Consider the following 15,115-nt stretch of genomic DNA (forward strand, 5'->3'; position numbering starts at 1 on the left):
CAAAGATTTATCAGCCAGTTTTTTTCCAACAAATCTCAGCAATGTAATAAAGCAATGCCAAAAATCTGGGTCTCAGCTTGAAAACTTACAGTCATACCAAACCCCATGGACACCTGCACAATACAAATCTGCACATTCAGAAAAAATGTCGGCCCCATCTTCTTGCAAACAAGTCTATTACTCCAGACTGCGCATTCTTCCAGGCCAATAATGTTTTGTGCACAGAAAATGTTTACACCTGAATCTGTCAATGTAAACATGTATTTTGTTGTGTACAAGTTGCAGGCTTGTTATTGTGAGACATCACATGGGGTTGACAAGGGTCATACATTCTAACAAGTCATCATTGACCCAGATGTGGCAAGTATTAAATCAAAAGTAAAAACACATATTATAGAAAAAAGTTTCATCTATGACAGTTTCCAATTTTTGCAGTAATATAAATGATACAACTGCATAAAAAGTGTTAGGCCTTATCAAGAATGACTTTAAAATCTGGGTATTTGTAATAAGTAAAATCCTTCAAATTCAGTTTTATATATTTGTGTTGTATAATACAAGTACATGGCCTAAACTATACTTGCCTTCACATTCTTGAAGTTGATTTCCAGTCTTCATCCTACAAGGCACAAGATATTAAGGTTTATGCCATTTTACTTGTTACAAGTAACGACACATCTGAAAATAGAATCTATAATAAGCAGTATTAATACCTGTAAGTCTTATTTTAGTCATACATTGTAGGTCTAAAGTTTTGATCATGGATCATATTTTGAGCTTTTTGGTATACAACAGAATAAATTGTAGGACAAACTATTATAGGGTTAAGATTCAAGGAGTATGATAAGAACAGATGTCAAATCATAGATAAATCAGTACATTTATCACAATATACTAAATACAGAAAGAAATCATCTTACCTTTTATGCATGTATATACACCAGCACTTGAGGAGAGTCATATCCTAATTAAAAGTTAGGATACAGATACACAGGAAAACTGTGCCTAAAACGTCTCGAGTTTTTTTTAATCTATCCAGTTGCTTGAGTTACTGTAGATGTTTTGCTGCGTATCTCAATACCTGGATGTCTAATCTTCATCAATGTACATGTGTACATGTATGTAGTTGGGATACATCTTCTTCCCATAATCAATACAGGACATACGTGTAACTGTCAGCATAATATCATTTATTGTGGACAAATCTACCTTAGGTAACCTAATGTAATATATAAATGTCTGTATTTGTGGACGGTTTACAAAACTCTTTGATCTGAAGATTTCTCTCAGGCTTTACAGACTGTCTTATAGGTTGTTTTGCTTTACCAATACAATTAACTTAACAAAAATGTTAATTTTGCAAAGTTTGCAAAGTGTGGGTAATACAAAACATATCTGGACATATACATGTACATGGATAAGCATGGTCTAGACAAATTAGAACTTAGTCATCTAAGACTTCCAGCTGGTGTTATAATTAATGCACAATTAGAATCATGAACCCATTTCCATGTAGACCTCTCAGTGTTTTATAATCTCTCTAAACCTTGGACAGGTTTATAAACATATGTCTGAGTATGCTTAGTGTTGGAGATACATGTGAATGTAGACCTACAGATCTGCACAAGTTACATTTGAGCTGAAATTTTCATCACTTTCTTGTCTTCTTCTTCTGGTTGAAATCGAATCTGCAACCATAAAAAATGTAACAAAGTTAAGCAAGTGCTTGGGAAATACTACAAAAATAAAAATACTTTTTTATACGAGGAATTAAACAGACCATCTACATAAGAGTTGCAACCATCCCTCAACAAAGACGGAGAACCACAGATTTTCTGCAAAGTATGATGTGTGTTAGCTGCATAACATGACGTCACAGAAGTGGTGGATTGCTCATTTTTTGACAAAGACTTGAGTTCTATACAGTCATAAACTTTAGTATGTTCGATTTCTTGCAGTGGAAATTACATTTGTACAGTTTAAAGTTGCTCCATACTAAACCGGCAGCAGAATAATCTAAACCAGGATAGTGTGAGTGAGTGACTACCTGTATGAAACACTTAACTACTAACAATAATAAAACAATTCTGAAGTAAGAATAAATTTCACAAATTAAGTCATCAAGGAATTTCAGGAGAACTCACTTAAAGAGGTCATCTTCTTCTTCCTCTTCCTTTGCCCTTTGACTCTCATCCTGTAAAGATTTATGTACTTATTAGTAAAATAAGGATGAAGACAGTCATCTTTGACTACAAAGGACTCCAAAGAAGAAGAATTCAACAGTTACTATGGCTGCAATATCTTGCAACTGTACGATGATCAAAGCACTGTTTGCTTTTCAAACCATGTCTTTTTGTAAACCATGCATGGTGATGGTTTCCGAATTGGGTGCCATGCTCACTGTGATGTCATTGCCTGATAATCTACTTATAATCTACAGTAGTCTTGTCGTGAGAGTTTCACGGATGTTCATGACTCTTTTCCTACCAGCCCTCCCTATCCTCCATACCACTGGGCAGGTCTTCCGGTCTGACACCTGCATCCTCACACAGTTACAGTAGTACTCGGTAAAAAACATTACCTTCTTGGCAAAGGAAAAAAAGAGAAACTGTAGTTTTTCAGGGCTGAAAACAGAAACAACTATTAATTTGAGGCCTAACATGAGACTCAGAAGTAGTTTTGACTTAACCCACCTCCATCTCATCCAGCCAGAAGTTGTGCATCTCATTACTGATCCTGGTGGGAACATGGACCACCAGGTCGTTACCCCCGATGATGCGAGGCAGGGCTCTCTCCATCCCAACATACGGAACCTAAGAAAGAGATACAAGATAGTGGCCATATGAGAGGACAGGATTGGAAAGAGTGAAGCACAAAAATCCAGTTTCCAGAGTCAAATTCATTCAGGTTCTAAGAAGAATACAAACAAAGAAGAAACAGGATGGCGGCCATGTGTGAGAGTACGTCATTGTATGTGCTCCTAACATTTTGAACATTTTGCCACGTCTGTTTGTACTGCCATCCAGTGATACATAGTCCATAGTTTTTACAGAATCTTCCAACATCCAACTGAGAAGTTGGTTGCTTATGGGAAAGTGACACAGGCTCTAGGGGCAACAATTCCGTGAAAAACAATCAAACTTAAGATTCTGTAGAATGGAGATGTTCAAAAAGTTGTATTTTCAAAGAAAAGTGTAACTCGTAAAGTGTAACTTGTTGCCACAAAGTACACGGAATGTAAAATTGAGACATCATCACTATAAGTACCGGTAGAAAGCTTTAAAAGCTGGAAAGGTGTGTTACACTGAAGGGCAGTTACCGGTACATGTATACTGGCTATACTGATAGCAAAACAGAATGACACAGAAATGTCAACACTTCTGAATTCATAGATTACATTTTCTGAACACTAAAAAAAAAAGCACAGACCTTCCTGAACTTCTTGAAGTTCTTGACGGGTGTTTTGTTGGGGTCGTGTGCATCCTCCGTGTATCTGGGCTGGGCAGGGCGAGCCTTTCTCACTACCAGGGACACCACGTCAACTGTGGTCAGGTTGGATGGCTGGTCTTCCTCCAGCTGACCACAGGAGGGCAGGTTCTGAAACATCGCAAGAACATCACGTGGGTTCAAAGAGGCAGGGTGGTCTTGTTAGGGACTCCACTGACTCATAATCATATCTTAAGGTTGTAGGATAGAATCTAAGACCACATAGCATGCCCCAACATTGTTCTCTTATAAAAAGTTACCTTAAACTGCATGACCATGTAGAAACTAATATGCCCAAATAAATATCACTTGACACTCATAATAAGTACCTAGCTCCTTTCCTTCAAGATGCAGGCTGTACCTGAATTTGCCAAGGCTCCACAGAAGTCAAGAACAGGGGGGTGCACTAGATTGAGGGCCTTCAGAGGATGTCAATCCATAAAATTAAGTCATTCTGGCCTAACAGAATAAGGCTTGACCTGCTGCATTTCTGTCAGTTTGTCCCATACATGTACAACACCATGTTTTCCATTTCAAAGTTTTATAAGTTAATACTACCTTTGGCCTCTACTGGCCACAGGGAAAAATGCTACTTGGATACTAAAATAAAGTTTTCTACAAACCATGTCCAACTTTATCTTGGAAGTTGTAGTCTTTCTTTCTGTATCTTCCTCTGCAGCAGAGGCTCCATTACGTGCTGTAGATGTCTGTTCATGATGTAAACAGGATATTTTGTATAAATTTGAATCAACACCAGATACATCAGATGATAATGATTGTAATAATCTATTGCAAAATAACTTAACAGACTTAACATACATTGTATCATTCAAATTCAAAAGAAACCCAACAGAAACCAAAAGACGACAGCAACATACCGGCTGAACAGACAAATCTGGCTTCTGCTGCTTCACAGTTTTTCTCCATTGCTCATCCTCCCCCTCTTCCTCTTCTCTTGGTCTCTTCCGGTTGCCATGGCTACCGACCACCCCCTCCCCTTGTCCAATCTCCTCCACTACCTCAGATTTTGCCTCTTTTGTTTCCTGCTTTCTTGGTCCCATCTCAAGGGAATCGTCACTGTCCCAGCCAGCATGCTGTTTGTCTCTCTCCCTGTTGCCATAGTTACTGTTGCCATGGCTTCTGACCATGCCCTCCCCCTGTCCTCTCTCCTCCACTGCATCATCACATGTCTCGTTAGCTTCTTTCTTACTAGGTCTCATCTCAAAAGGATCGTCGTCCTCCCAACCAGCTATCTCTCGCCGTCTTCTCTCCCTCTTGGGTCCGTGTCCGAAAAGATCCTCTTCTTCATCTGAAGACACGTTTTCTTCTGTCTGTTTTGCCTCTGGCTGTCTAGGTGTCAATACCTCTACTTTTACTTTAGGTGGGTGAGTTTTCTTAGCTTCCACATTTGTCTCTTTTTGTGGTACAGTCTTGGAGGATGTTGCCGGGATTGGCGATCTTTCTTGTTTGATCTCAATCTTCTTTTCGCTCACTTCCACGTTTGTGTTTGGAGTCTCAGTAATTTCTGTGCTGTCCTCCGTCCTACGTTGTTGTTTGGCCTCCGAGTCTTCAGTTGCCTCTGAATCCTCCCTGACCCTGTGAAATAAAGACTGAGGTTGGTGAAACGTGCTGGTTACAGTATACACTCATAGTACTATAAATTCATTCAATTTTTGACAGCAAAATAACTTAAAAGCATATCAAATATTTCATGATTCACAGTATAATAGTATTGTAGTTTCTAGTACTCAAAATTAAATCTCAAGTATCAGGCTGTGGTCTTCTATCTAAAAGGTCTGTCTGGTTACCTTTTTTTGGAAGAAGAAGGTCCAAAGTAACTCATCAGAGTGTTTTTCTGGTTGGTTGGCTTCTTGGGTCGTGACGACTGTTGGCTTGTCCCCGCCTGCATCTGGGACTGGCCTGGGTAGGAGTATAATTTAAAAGTATGAAAATGCACATGATTTTCAACATTTACATGTAAAAATATTTTGAATGTGGAATTTTGCACCTAGAAAATACTGATATATTATGTTTGCACTGCATATCTCAGTATATATCAAAGTTTATAGATAAAGGGGAACTTGATAAGAGAGGGGACTAACATTAATCAAGACTGCTCATCATCAGATGCACAGTCAATAGTCATGTCTCTGGATCTCAGCCAGAGATATCAGTAACTTATTCTATCTTAATCTGTTAACCATGGCCATTCAGCAGAAGTCTCTATCCCTATGTATTACTGTTGAGTAATCGGAAAATAAATGCACGTACTTCCATTGTTAATGTTTGGTCTGCCTACAGAGGAGTCATACCCACCTGACACATTACTGTCACTGACCACACTCCGCCCTGATGGCACAGTGCCCTGGGACTGAGAGCATTCTGTGTTTGACACGTACACCTCAGCACTCTGGGAAAGAGACTGTGATGGGATGGCCTGCGACTGGAACAGTAGACAACCTATCAAGTGACAGACGACATTTAGTCACAGATATGTGTACAGTCACTGTGGCAGCTAGTGTTGTAGCCAGCGCCTGTCTTTTTGTTATTTGACTGCATTTTGCTGTCATGACAGACAAAATTTTGCCTAATCTGTCATCTTTCACAATGCATATGGCAGTATTTTCTGTTTAACTTCATATAGTGTTTTGACAGTTACATATAGTTTTGTATGCTTGTCAATGTTGTGTGGATATGGGCCACATATCTGACGTAAAAAGTAAACAATATTGGATACAAAAGTTTTACACAACCAAGATTGTCCCACACAAGTGCTTACATTTCGGTGTCTATCAGATACCTTCCTCAGAGCTTCTGACTAGAGTTCTGCTTCTCGACGCTATATGTAGCCGATGTAGGTGGCGCCTTTGGTTGTGTAAAAGAAAATTCCTATATCCTACACTTTACCAACCTTATGAAACTATTTTTGGAAGTAAACAATATCATACCCGGGTCAATCTCTGGATTACAGTAAGCATCGACCGAGGAGTGCAGCACGGCCAGACCCACCTCTGACTCCTGGACGGTACGCCGAGCATTTCTGTACAATCAGCCAGTCAAAACATCTTTCAGAAATAGGTAAAGTAATGCATCATTTGCAAAAGTAAACCAGAAAATTTGAAAATCTACAGAATGTCAGGTGAACCTTTGAAAAGAATTTGACAAAACTAGGGCAGACATATTTTGTAATTAAACTACTGTCAATCAATGTACAGTGTAAACATGACCGCCAAAGCCGCAAACATAAAAGCACCCCAAAAAAATCTGAAATTATGTCTTTTTAAGAATGTTCATTAGGCCACACCAATTTAATTTCTTGGTTAACGGATTCGCCGCTTCATTTTTTTCTGATTTGCAAATAAAAATAAAAATCCAAAATCAACTGCAAAATGCTCATATTAGTATTTTGCCCTGAACAATTGAAAACAGACCTTTTCATCCTAGTTGTTACAGTTATTCCATCTTTCAATGCAATGGTATCATTAAAAGTTCAAAATTCATTGTTTAAATTTTGAACCAGCCTGGTGTGTTGACTTCATGGCTCCTATCGTACCATTTTGGGCCATAATACGATGCCTAGGCCTGTTTTTATTTTTATTTTTTTCGCCCGCCCGCTCCATTATTTTTCTAGAAAAATCCGTTAACCAAGAAATTAAATTGGTGTGGCCTTATAATACAATACATTGCAATAAGACATTCTTTATATTGTTTCAGTGAAAAACCAACTTTGTGAGAAAACTTGTGCTCTCTCTGATCCACTTCTGTTGTTGGGCGTCGGTTACGGTGCGAGGATCACATGACATGACAACAACCCCCTCTCCCAGAAATGAGCTCTTCCAGTCAGGAGGTGGAGCCTCCATCAAAACAGTCTCTCCTCCACCCATGCTGACGACTTGTCCAAGGTGTTTGAGCTGAAAACAAGTAAACCTTTCAAACTTTCAACAAGTATTTACATCATTAGGCCACACTGATTTAATTTTATGGATGACATCCGAGCATGCATTGATTTTTAACTTTTCTCAAAAAAAAGTAGTATAGCCAGCGACAATAGGGAGCCAGCGGTAACTATGGAGGACGGCATCTACTAGACTAGGGTCCACGACTCAAGAACTTTGCCGTTTTATAAATTCTGCAAAAGGCCAGCATGTGCGAACATGTCAGGAAATTCACTATGTACTTCCGCAAATTCACAGTACCAGAGAAGAACATAAAATTGTAAAGAAAGTGGTTGAAAGGTTACTGTACCTGCTTTTGTGTGAAAAAGATGAACTTCAACTTCTTGAAGAGTGTCCTTCTCTCGCGGTTGGACTTGAAGGACACCTCGTTCGGATTTATGGTTGTCTCAGCAACTGGTGGCTCAAAGCTGTCAATCACAAAAGAAAAACAGCTTCACACATTTATACACTAGTGTAGCAAATGATCATTCTCATGTATATCTTTGGGTTGGATTATTATAGACATACATGTAAAAGAAAAACATGAAAAATATGTATCAAGCAGCAGGGCTCTCCCCAAGCAATGAAGCAAGAGTGCTCTCCCTCTCCCCCAAATCTTGAATCCGGTATTTAAATTTTCATCATCATTTAAGACAGCAGAGAACTTATTATTATTACTACTAGGAAGTTGTTTCAAAACATGTCTCCTTTCTAATGAACTGGAAGGTAAAGAAACTGTCTAGCTGGTGCAGCTAATCTTTAACTCTGACTGTATGTACCAGTGCAGGTATGCAGAAAAAAGGACTTCCAGCCCTGCATGGCATCACATATCTGGCAGTTATAAAAAAAAAAGGAATAAAATGTTAACTATTGGATGTGGCATACACTTATTGAGAAAAATATAAAACAGGCTTACTCCTCAGGCTCTGGTATCTGTGTTCGACTAGTTGCTGCTTCAACCATCTTGTGAAAGAAGCCAGGAGTCACTATAGGCTTACAGCACACCATGGCTGAGATGGTCTGTGTGAGCAGGAGAAGTTGTTTATGAGAATAAGTACCTTAAAAATTTCAGGAAAGTGAAGATTCTTTTAGAAAAGTAAAAAAAAAAACATGTAGAAGTACTGAATAGAAAAAAAAAGATATAAAAACAAATAGGACAACTACAAGGTCATTAGCAAGCAATAAATAAAAGTAGAAATTACGGAGGGCAAAACAAGTGCTAGAAAAAAATTAGAGATTTCAGACTTGCAGAGGTATTTTTCTTTTTCATGTTCACTACGTCTGGACTAGGGTACACAAACCCACAACTCAGCCACCCAAAGCAATACTTCCACCTGAAAGTAACAGTAATGAATCACCTTGACAGTGACCTTGACATTGGACATGACAAGGTGAGTACATTCCTTGTTCCACTCAGGGACAAGATGGCCGCCCAGCCTTAGGAGAAGCTGCTTGAGTTTCTTCTTCAGTGAGGCTTCCAGCATGGAGGAGGTCACAACCAGGGGCTGGTAGTGAACTCTGGTGGGAGACAAATCGAAGAGAGTAAAATGACTTATAATTGTCAAGATTTACCACATTTGACTGTACAAACATGTCAACCCCGAGACCAGACTGTAAGGTTTGAACCACTCACACCAGGAAGGACCCCTACTATTCTTGTTAAGTGTGGTGGGATCTTTAATGTGCAAGAAAAACAACATTTTTCACTAAATAGACAGGTTAGTATCTGTTCGAAATGAAACTTCGAACAGGACTCAATAAACTACAAATCTCTGCAGAGTGTTTAACTCATATTTCCTGTGTTGGACCTTTTGAACTCCTCATGCTGCCTGTCAATCTTCCTCTGACCCATGTGCTGTCAACCTACTCAATCGAGACAAAAACACACACTTCCATACACAAGTAAATAATTGATGATTAAAGTGCGTGATTACTATAATGAAAACTTACTTCCACTTGCTAACCGCTGCACCAAAGGTGATGACATCATCACTCTTCAGAATGGCCTGACCTTTGACCTTCTGGTCTCCCACCGATGTTCCAAACTTGGAGAGATCCTGAAGTGTCAGGATGGGAAGTTTCCTGTGGTCGCCCTGCGAGCCAAGCATGTCCAGATCAAAACTAGAAGTTCCTCTGTAAATCACTTTATATTCATGGTAGCAAAATTTCGCGGTCACATTCAGACACATTCACGGTAATCACGGAACTATATGTCGACTACACGTGGTGATGGCAGGTGCAGAAGAAAAAAGTCTGTCCACGAATTGCGGTAATGATACAATGTAAATTCACAGTGCAGAAGTGACCGCGGATACTAGTATACAGTGTGATTTATAGCACTAGTACCATAAGAAGCAACCAGAGCAAAAATCAAATAATTTCAAGGTCCCATCAAGACCTCTACCACTACTCACTAAATATCAACTTTCTTGGGGAAGGATAGGAATAGGAAGGATTATGACACTACAACACTACAGGCTAATACATACAAACAAGAGAAATCCATTGCAACATTACAAAGATACATACCAGATTAGGCTCAACATGGGACACTTTGAGCACTGCATGTTTTCGGCTAATGGACGAATCACCTGTGATCAGTATAGGGCAGTCTGGAAAAAAAAACAGTACAGTGATTGTAAGAGCTAAAAAAAAGCAAGGGGTAGAGTAGGCAGTTTTTTTAGGGTCGGTCAGGAAACAGGAAACACATTTTTTTTCCTAGGCCTAGAAAGTTCCACTCTAAAATGTAGTTCTAGTAAAAATGAGTCATGAACACCTCAATCCTTGGTTGAAAACTCTGAACGTTGAGGCATGACTTTATAATTTATTCTTTTCTAAGCTCTTCTTCTTCTCTTCTTTCCTTAAACGACCTCCTTCGTCTTGTCGAAGATTATGTCGTTCTTGGGTGTACTGCGCAAGGGGGGGTGGGTAATGTACTAAGGAAATGGAGATTTCAAGGGAGGGATTACAGCTTGGACTTGAAGTCCTCTAAATTGCTACTAAGAGCAGTGTGAGCCGGCAGGCTGTTCCACTCTCTGATTGTTTGTGGAAAGAAGGATCTCTCTCTATACAATGTCCGACATCTGGACAGCTGATATGCGGGATGGTTGAGTCTTGTCGGTTTGGAACAGCTAGGGGTGGGTTTGGAGCAGCAATTAATGATCAATGAGCCGTTGTGGTATTTATAGAAATTGATCAGCCTTGATCGCATTCGGCTCCCTGGTATTACTTGATACATGTTACATGTATTTTTAGTACTTGGTATGAAGATTCTTACCCTTTCTTCCAACCTGGTATTCTTGGCCGACCAAGAGATGATATTCACAATCTGATGATACAAATTAAAAGCACAAAATTGTTATATGGACTTCATAGCAAAAGTACAGAACTATATGGCTCTCGTTCTTCCCTCGCACCATCAAGGAGTGGAATGAACTTGAGCCCAGTGTGGCGGAGGCGAAGTCCATCTCCCAGTTCAAAGCAGAGCTGGGACGGGCTTCGCTGCATTGAGCTGCCTCCCGGTCCTTGTACATATGTAAATACGTGTAACACTAGCACCACTGATTTCACTTGTCCTGTCCTTGCACTTGTCCACGTCCACCCCTACCTTACCCTTTGTTTGCACTTTGCACACAGTACTAATGCGCAGCTGCTAGTAATCTTCTTTTTAGAAGGCTAAGCAGTACTGAAGATGATATGTATGGTAACTTTTTCTAAAGTAATTCACATATCTTCAATGGTATATTTCTCTGAGATACAAATGTATATACATGCAACATGGTTATCAACAAGAAAATTAGGGTATGTCTAGTGTCTATTACTAGTATTTAGCTTTAGGAGATACGTGTAGATAAAATACTTATTCTTGTTGTATACAAATAAGCAACGTCAGCTCTAGAATCTAGTAGAAAGAAACAGCTTTCTGTGCATAATATTAAAAGAACTTTAACTTCGTAAAATTTGTACAGGGGAGGGGGGGGGCAAATAATATAGAGCTGGGACCAAAGTTGGAAAATAGCTTGTGCGCTGGGCACCAAACGGAGTAGAAACCTGGTTGTGAGGTGTTGGAAAGGATCCACATCTTCCCTGTAGCCTATAGACCAGCTAGGCCAACATTCGGGCTCAAAAAAGCACGTCCAGTTTCGCTGTTTCGTCAGACTTCGCAAGTTACTGCCTCCCGCGAAAATGCTCAAAATGGCGTGGTGACTGTGCATCATGGGAAGCAGGGTTATACCATTCACAGGAAGGGATATTCATTCTGATACGGCAGCGTTATTTTTTTTCGGTGAGCGACGCGAGTTATACCAACATTCTTCATTTAACTTCCCAAAACCCATTAAATTTGGAAAAGGTGGGACATTACGTCTTCCATGGTCTAAAAAGGAGAAGTCAAACCCCTTAGACATAGTTTTTGACATGCGGCTATAGACAACTACCTTTTCTCATGAAGATTTTAGTTCCTTTATGCTCTGTTTCATTGTTCTTTTATGTTTGTAATTTGCAATAAACTTCTCTATACCGCGGAGGGGAGGTTTTGTCGCCGAGGGACTTTGCCGCCGAGAGACGGTTACTGGGAAACGAGCGTCCCCATGCGTGATTGATCCACAGTGGCTCAACTGGTTGTGTTAAGGCACGGTAATTAACGTAAGCGAGCGACTGTGAGTGCAGAGATTAAAGTTCCCTGCTCATTCAAAGGTCACCAGAGCCAGGACGAACTAAACAAAGTATGGCGGAAAGTAAAGAAGGGCGGCTGGCGGGGCGGTTGGCTCTTGTGACTGGTAAGCTGAATCTCATTGCCAATGTTAGGGGGTCGTTGTGATATAACTATGTATTGAGAACGCGAGGGACGTCACCCAATCAGCTACTATAGTATAATCCCATCTTGGCTCGGGGTCGGCTTTATTGGAAGAGCACTTATAATTATGTCTTCTTTTTTTGTAAATTTCTTTAGTTTTTAGTACTGTAACAAGTGAGTGAGTGGGTGAGTGAGTGAATGAATGAATGAGTGAGTGAGCTGTGAGCCAGTGAGTGAGTGAGTGAGTGAGTGATTGAGTGAGTGTGAGAGTGAGTGAGTGAGCGCGTGCGTGAGTGAACGAGCGAGTTAGTGTGTGAGTGAGTGAGTGTGTGAGTGAGTGAGTGAGTGAGTGAGTGTGAGAGTGAGTGAGTGAGAGTGAGTGTGTGTGAGTGAGTGAGTGAGTGAGTGAGTGAGTGAGTGAGTGAATGAGTGAGCTGTGAGCCAGTGAGTGAGTGAGTGAGCGAGTGAGTGTGTGAGTGAGTGAGCTGTGAGCCAGTGAGTGAGTGAGTGTGAGAGTGAGTGAGTGACTGAGTGAGCTGTGAGCCAGTGAGTGAGTGTGTGTGAGAGTGAGTGAGTGAGTGAGTGAGTGTGAGTGAGTGAGTGAGTGAGTGAGTGAGTGAGTGAGTGAGTGAGTGAGTGAGTGAGTGAGTGAGTGAGTGAGTGAGAAATCCCACTTTTCGTGCAATGGGATTCGAAAGTCTGATGATACGTTTTCAGGGGGAGGTGGTGCCATAGGCCGAGCCGTCTGCAGGGCCTTTGCTCGGGAAGGAGCCAAGGTTGTTGTTGCCGACATCAACAGCAGCGCCGCCAAGGAGACTTTGTCGGTACTGCAGGGCGATCCCACAAGCCACCGGGAGTATGAAGTTGATGTGTTGTCTTCAGAGGCGGTAAGAAACGTCTGGAACATGAGTGCTTTGAATCGAACTTCAATTTGAAGTGTGCGATCTTTCTTTGTATATCTTTTTGAAAAAAATGTGATTAATGAATAAATGAAAGGGCACCGATTTCTAAAACAGAAATTTGTCGATTGCAGATCAACCAACCGTTTGTATTTTGTCCCCCTTGTTTCTATCACGAATCATAAAAATAACAGCTAACTAAGAATTCACTGCACGGAATCCTACTTAAGAACATTTTCGACATTTATACATGCTTTAAGCTGTGGATTTAGTGTACTAAAATACGCCGATTAAACTGAACCAACTGCTTTAAGGAGAGTCTCAAATACCATCTAACGTTATTCTATTAAACCCTTCATAGGTCCAAGAGATGTTTAAAGTCGTCTGCAGTGAGTACAAGACCGCACCCAGTATCGTGGCGCCTATCGCAGGAGGGACTCCCCTGGGGGTTGGGAATATCCTGGACATGTCGGAAAAGTCCTTCAGCTTCACGATAGATCTAAATCTCAAGGTTTGTCTGCTAACCCCTTGTGAGTCCACGCACACTGTTAATAGACTAACAAGTTAGTTTAGTTGCCCGGAAGACATGTGTCGGGGCTTATACTACGTATCTTCAATCTTTTTTATTATTATTAGGCCATGTTCATTTGATTATATGGATGACATCCTCTGGGAACCTCAACACTGATGCGAGCGTGCGAATAAAAAAAATTGGCAAAAAATTAGCCTTCATTATGAAATCTACGTGGTCATGAAGGTTGAACAAATAATATGATAGTTTGGTTCTCAAAGTCGTACTTTTCTAAATCGCCAGGGGACGTTCCTGACCATGCAAGCCGCTGCAAGGGCGATGATTGACAACAAGGTTAACAACGGATCCATCATCACTATTGCCAGCAGAATAGCTGAGGTCTGTCACCATGGTAACTGGTGTTGGGTTACATGATGTTGCAATTTTTTAGTAGGAGTGTAGACAGCACGTCGGCAGAACGTACTGCGCCTGCGCAGAATCCCGATTTTTCACGGTTTTCGTTGATTTTTGGTCAACGTTGCATTAGAATTTTGCTTGTTGCAGACGATATTTTTTCCGACATAACATTCGGAAACTACAGACGGAGTGTTAGCCTTATATGCGCGAATACAACCTTATATGGGACATTCTGCGGAAGTGCTATGCACAATGTATTACGGATTTCGCGCAGGTGCAGTACAGGCCGACGTGCTGATGTAGACTCCTGTCACCATATATATGAATGTGTTAGAGTAAACATTATGTATTTGCTTGCAAATGTTGCCTTTCTAATGAATTATTGTTTTGTTCAAAACAAACAGCACACATATGATATTTGCACCGTTAGATCAAACAACGGCCCTAGCCAACTTGTTTGATTTGACCCTCAGTAGCAGTGCAAATAAACTGGCGTACCATCTTTCGATCATCTATGAATATGTCTCTTACTGAATTTATTGTCATGTCACAAGTTCACAATTCTGCCATTCTAACTGCCATGTTTGCGATAGTATTGAAATATACCATTCATATCTACCTTCCCCACTGCGTTAGCGTTTTGCCAGCCGTCAGCCAATCAGATACTCCCGTCTTGTTTTGGAGGGGAAATTACCTGCCAATCACGTTGCCTCCTGAAAGTAAGCGGCGACGTGATTGGTCGGTGACAGCGGTTAAACACAGCAAAAGGGGGCAGGTTTGAATACGTACAAGCAGTAGAGCCGGTGTGAGAGCATATGCGTCCTTTCTTGTTCCCTTTGTGATTTTTTTATGATAAAAAACGTACCTATTAATTTTTTTTACAGACGCCAAGAGCAGGGTGGTCCAGCTACATAGCGGCAAAAGCGGCCGTGCAACAATTGACCAAAGTAGCCGCATTAGAACTAACTGCGTGAGTTACATAAAACTACACACACATCTACAAATCTGAGAGAGAGAGAGAAAGAGAGAGGGAGAGAGAGAAGCGTAAATGTATTGCCGTGATATATATATA

General features: G+C 40.6%; 2 protein-coding genes across 2 annotated transcripts in view; one reads left to right on the plus strand and one right to left on the minus strand.

Moving 5' to 3' along the window:
- Positions 1–1,464: 1,464 nt before the first annotated feature.
- On the minus strand, positions 1,465–11,628 carry LOC109480577 (nibrin-like). The gene is made up of 17 exons (XM_019782807.1): positions 11,472–11,628; positions 10,699–10,749; positions 9,951–10,033; positions 9,372–9,514; positions 8,780–8,939; positions 8,338–8,441; positions 7,732–7,849; positions 7,213–7,397; positions 6,435–6,526; positions 5,803–5,946; positions 5,295–5,406; positions 4,365–5,082; positions 4,110–4,193; positions 3,430–3,597; positions 2,694–2,813; positions 2,145–2,194; positions 1,465–1,688 (listed from the first exon to the last, which is right to left on the minus strand). Exons 1-17 carry the CDS (start codon positions 11,500–11,502, stop codon positions 1,652–1,654), a joined length of 2,400 nt encoding a protein of 799 aa, XP_019638366.1. The 5' UTR covers positions 11,503–11,628; the 3' UTR covers positions 1,465–1,651.
- A 443-nt stretch (positions 11,629–12,071) lies between these two features.
- Positions 12,072–15,115, plus strand: part of LOC109480466 (estradiol 17-beta-dehydrogenase 8-like) — a 5,517-nt gene continuing 2,473 nt past the window's right edge. The window contains exons 1-5 of the mRNA XM_019782660.1: positions 12,072–12,199; positions 12,934–13,103; positions 13,477–13,626; positions 13,930–14,025; positions 14,928–15,013. Coding sequence (XP_019638219.1) covers positions 12,148–12,199; positions 12,934–13,103; positions 13,477–13,626; positions 13,930–14,025; positions 14,928–15,013 — 554 coding nt within the window. The 5' untranslated portion in view covers positions 12,072–12,147. The remainder of the gene's footprint in view (positions 12,200–12,933; positions 13,104–13,476; positions 13,627–13,929; positions 14,026–14,927; positions 15,014–15,115) is intronic.

The sequence above is a fragment of the Branchiostoma belcheri genome, unplaced genomic scaffold (assembly GCF_001625305.1).
Source record: "Branchiostoma belcheri isolate BF01 breed outbred unplaced genomic scaffold, Haploidv18h27 scaffold51, whole genome shotgun sequence".
NCBI lineage: Eukaryota > Metazoa > Chordata > Leptocardii > Amphioxiformes > Branchiostomatidae > Branchiostoma > Branchiostoma belcheri.

What these genes read in the sequence shown, in the direction of transcription:
- LOC109480577 (XM_019782807.1), bottom strand. Translation starts at nt 11,502, where the DNA reads ATGTGGATCCTTTCCAACACCTCACAACCAG. An exon ending in ATACCAGGTTGGAAGAAAGG is followed by an intron (nt 10,034 to 10,698) that starts GTAAGAATCTTC and finishes TTTTTTTTCCAG; the next exon opens with ACTGCCCTATACTGATCACA. An exon ending in CCAAGATAAAGTTGGACATG is followed by an intron (nt 3,598 to 4,109) that starts GTTTGTAGAAAA and finishes GCGATGTTTCAG; the next exon opens with AACCTGCCCTCCTGTGGTCA.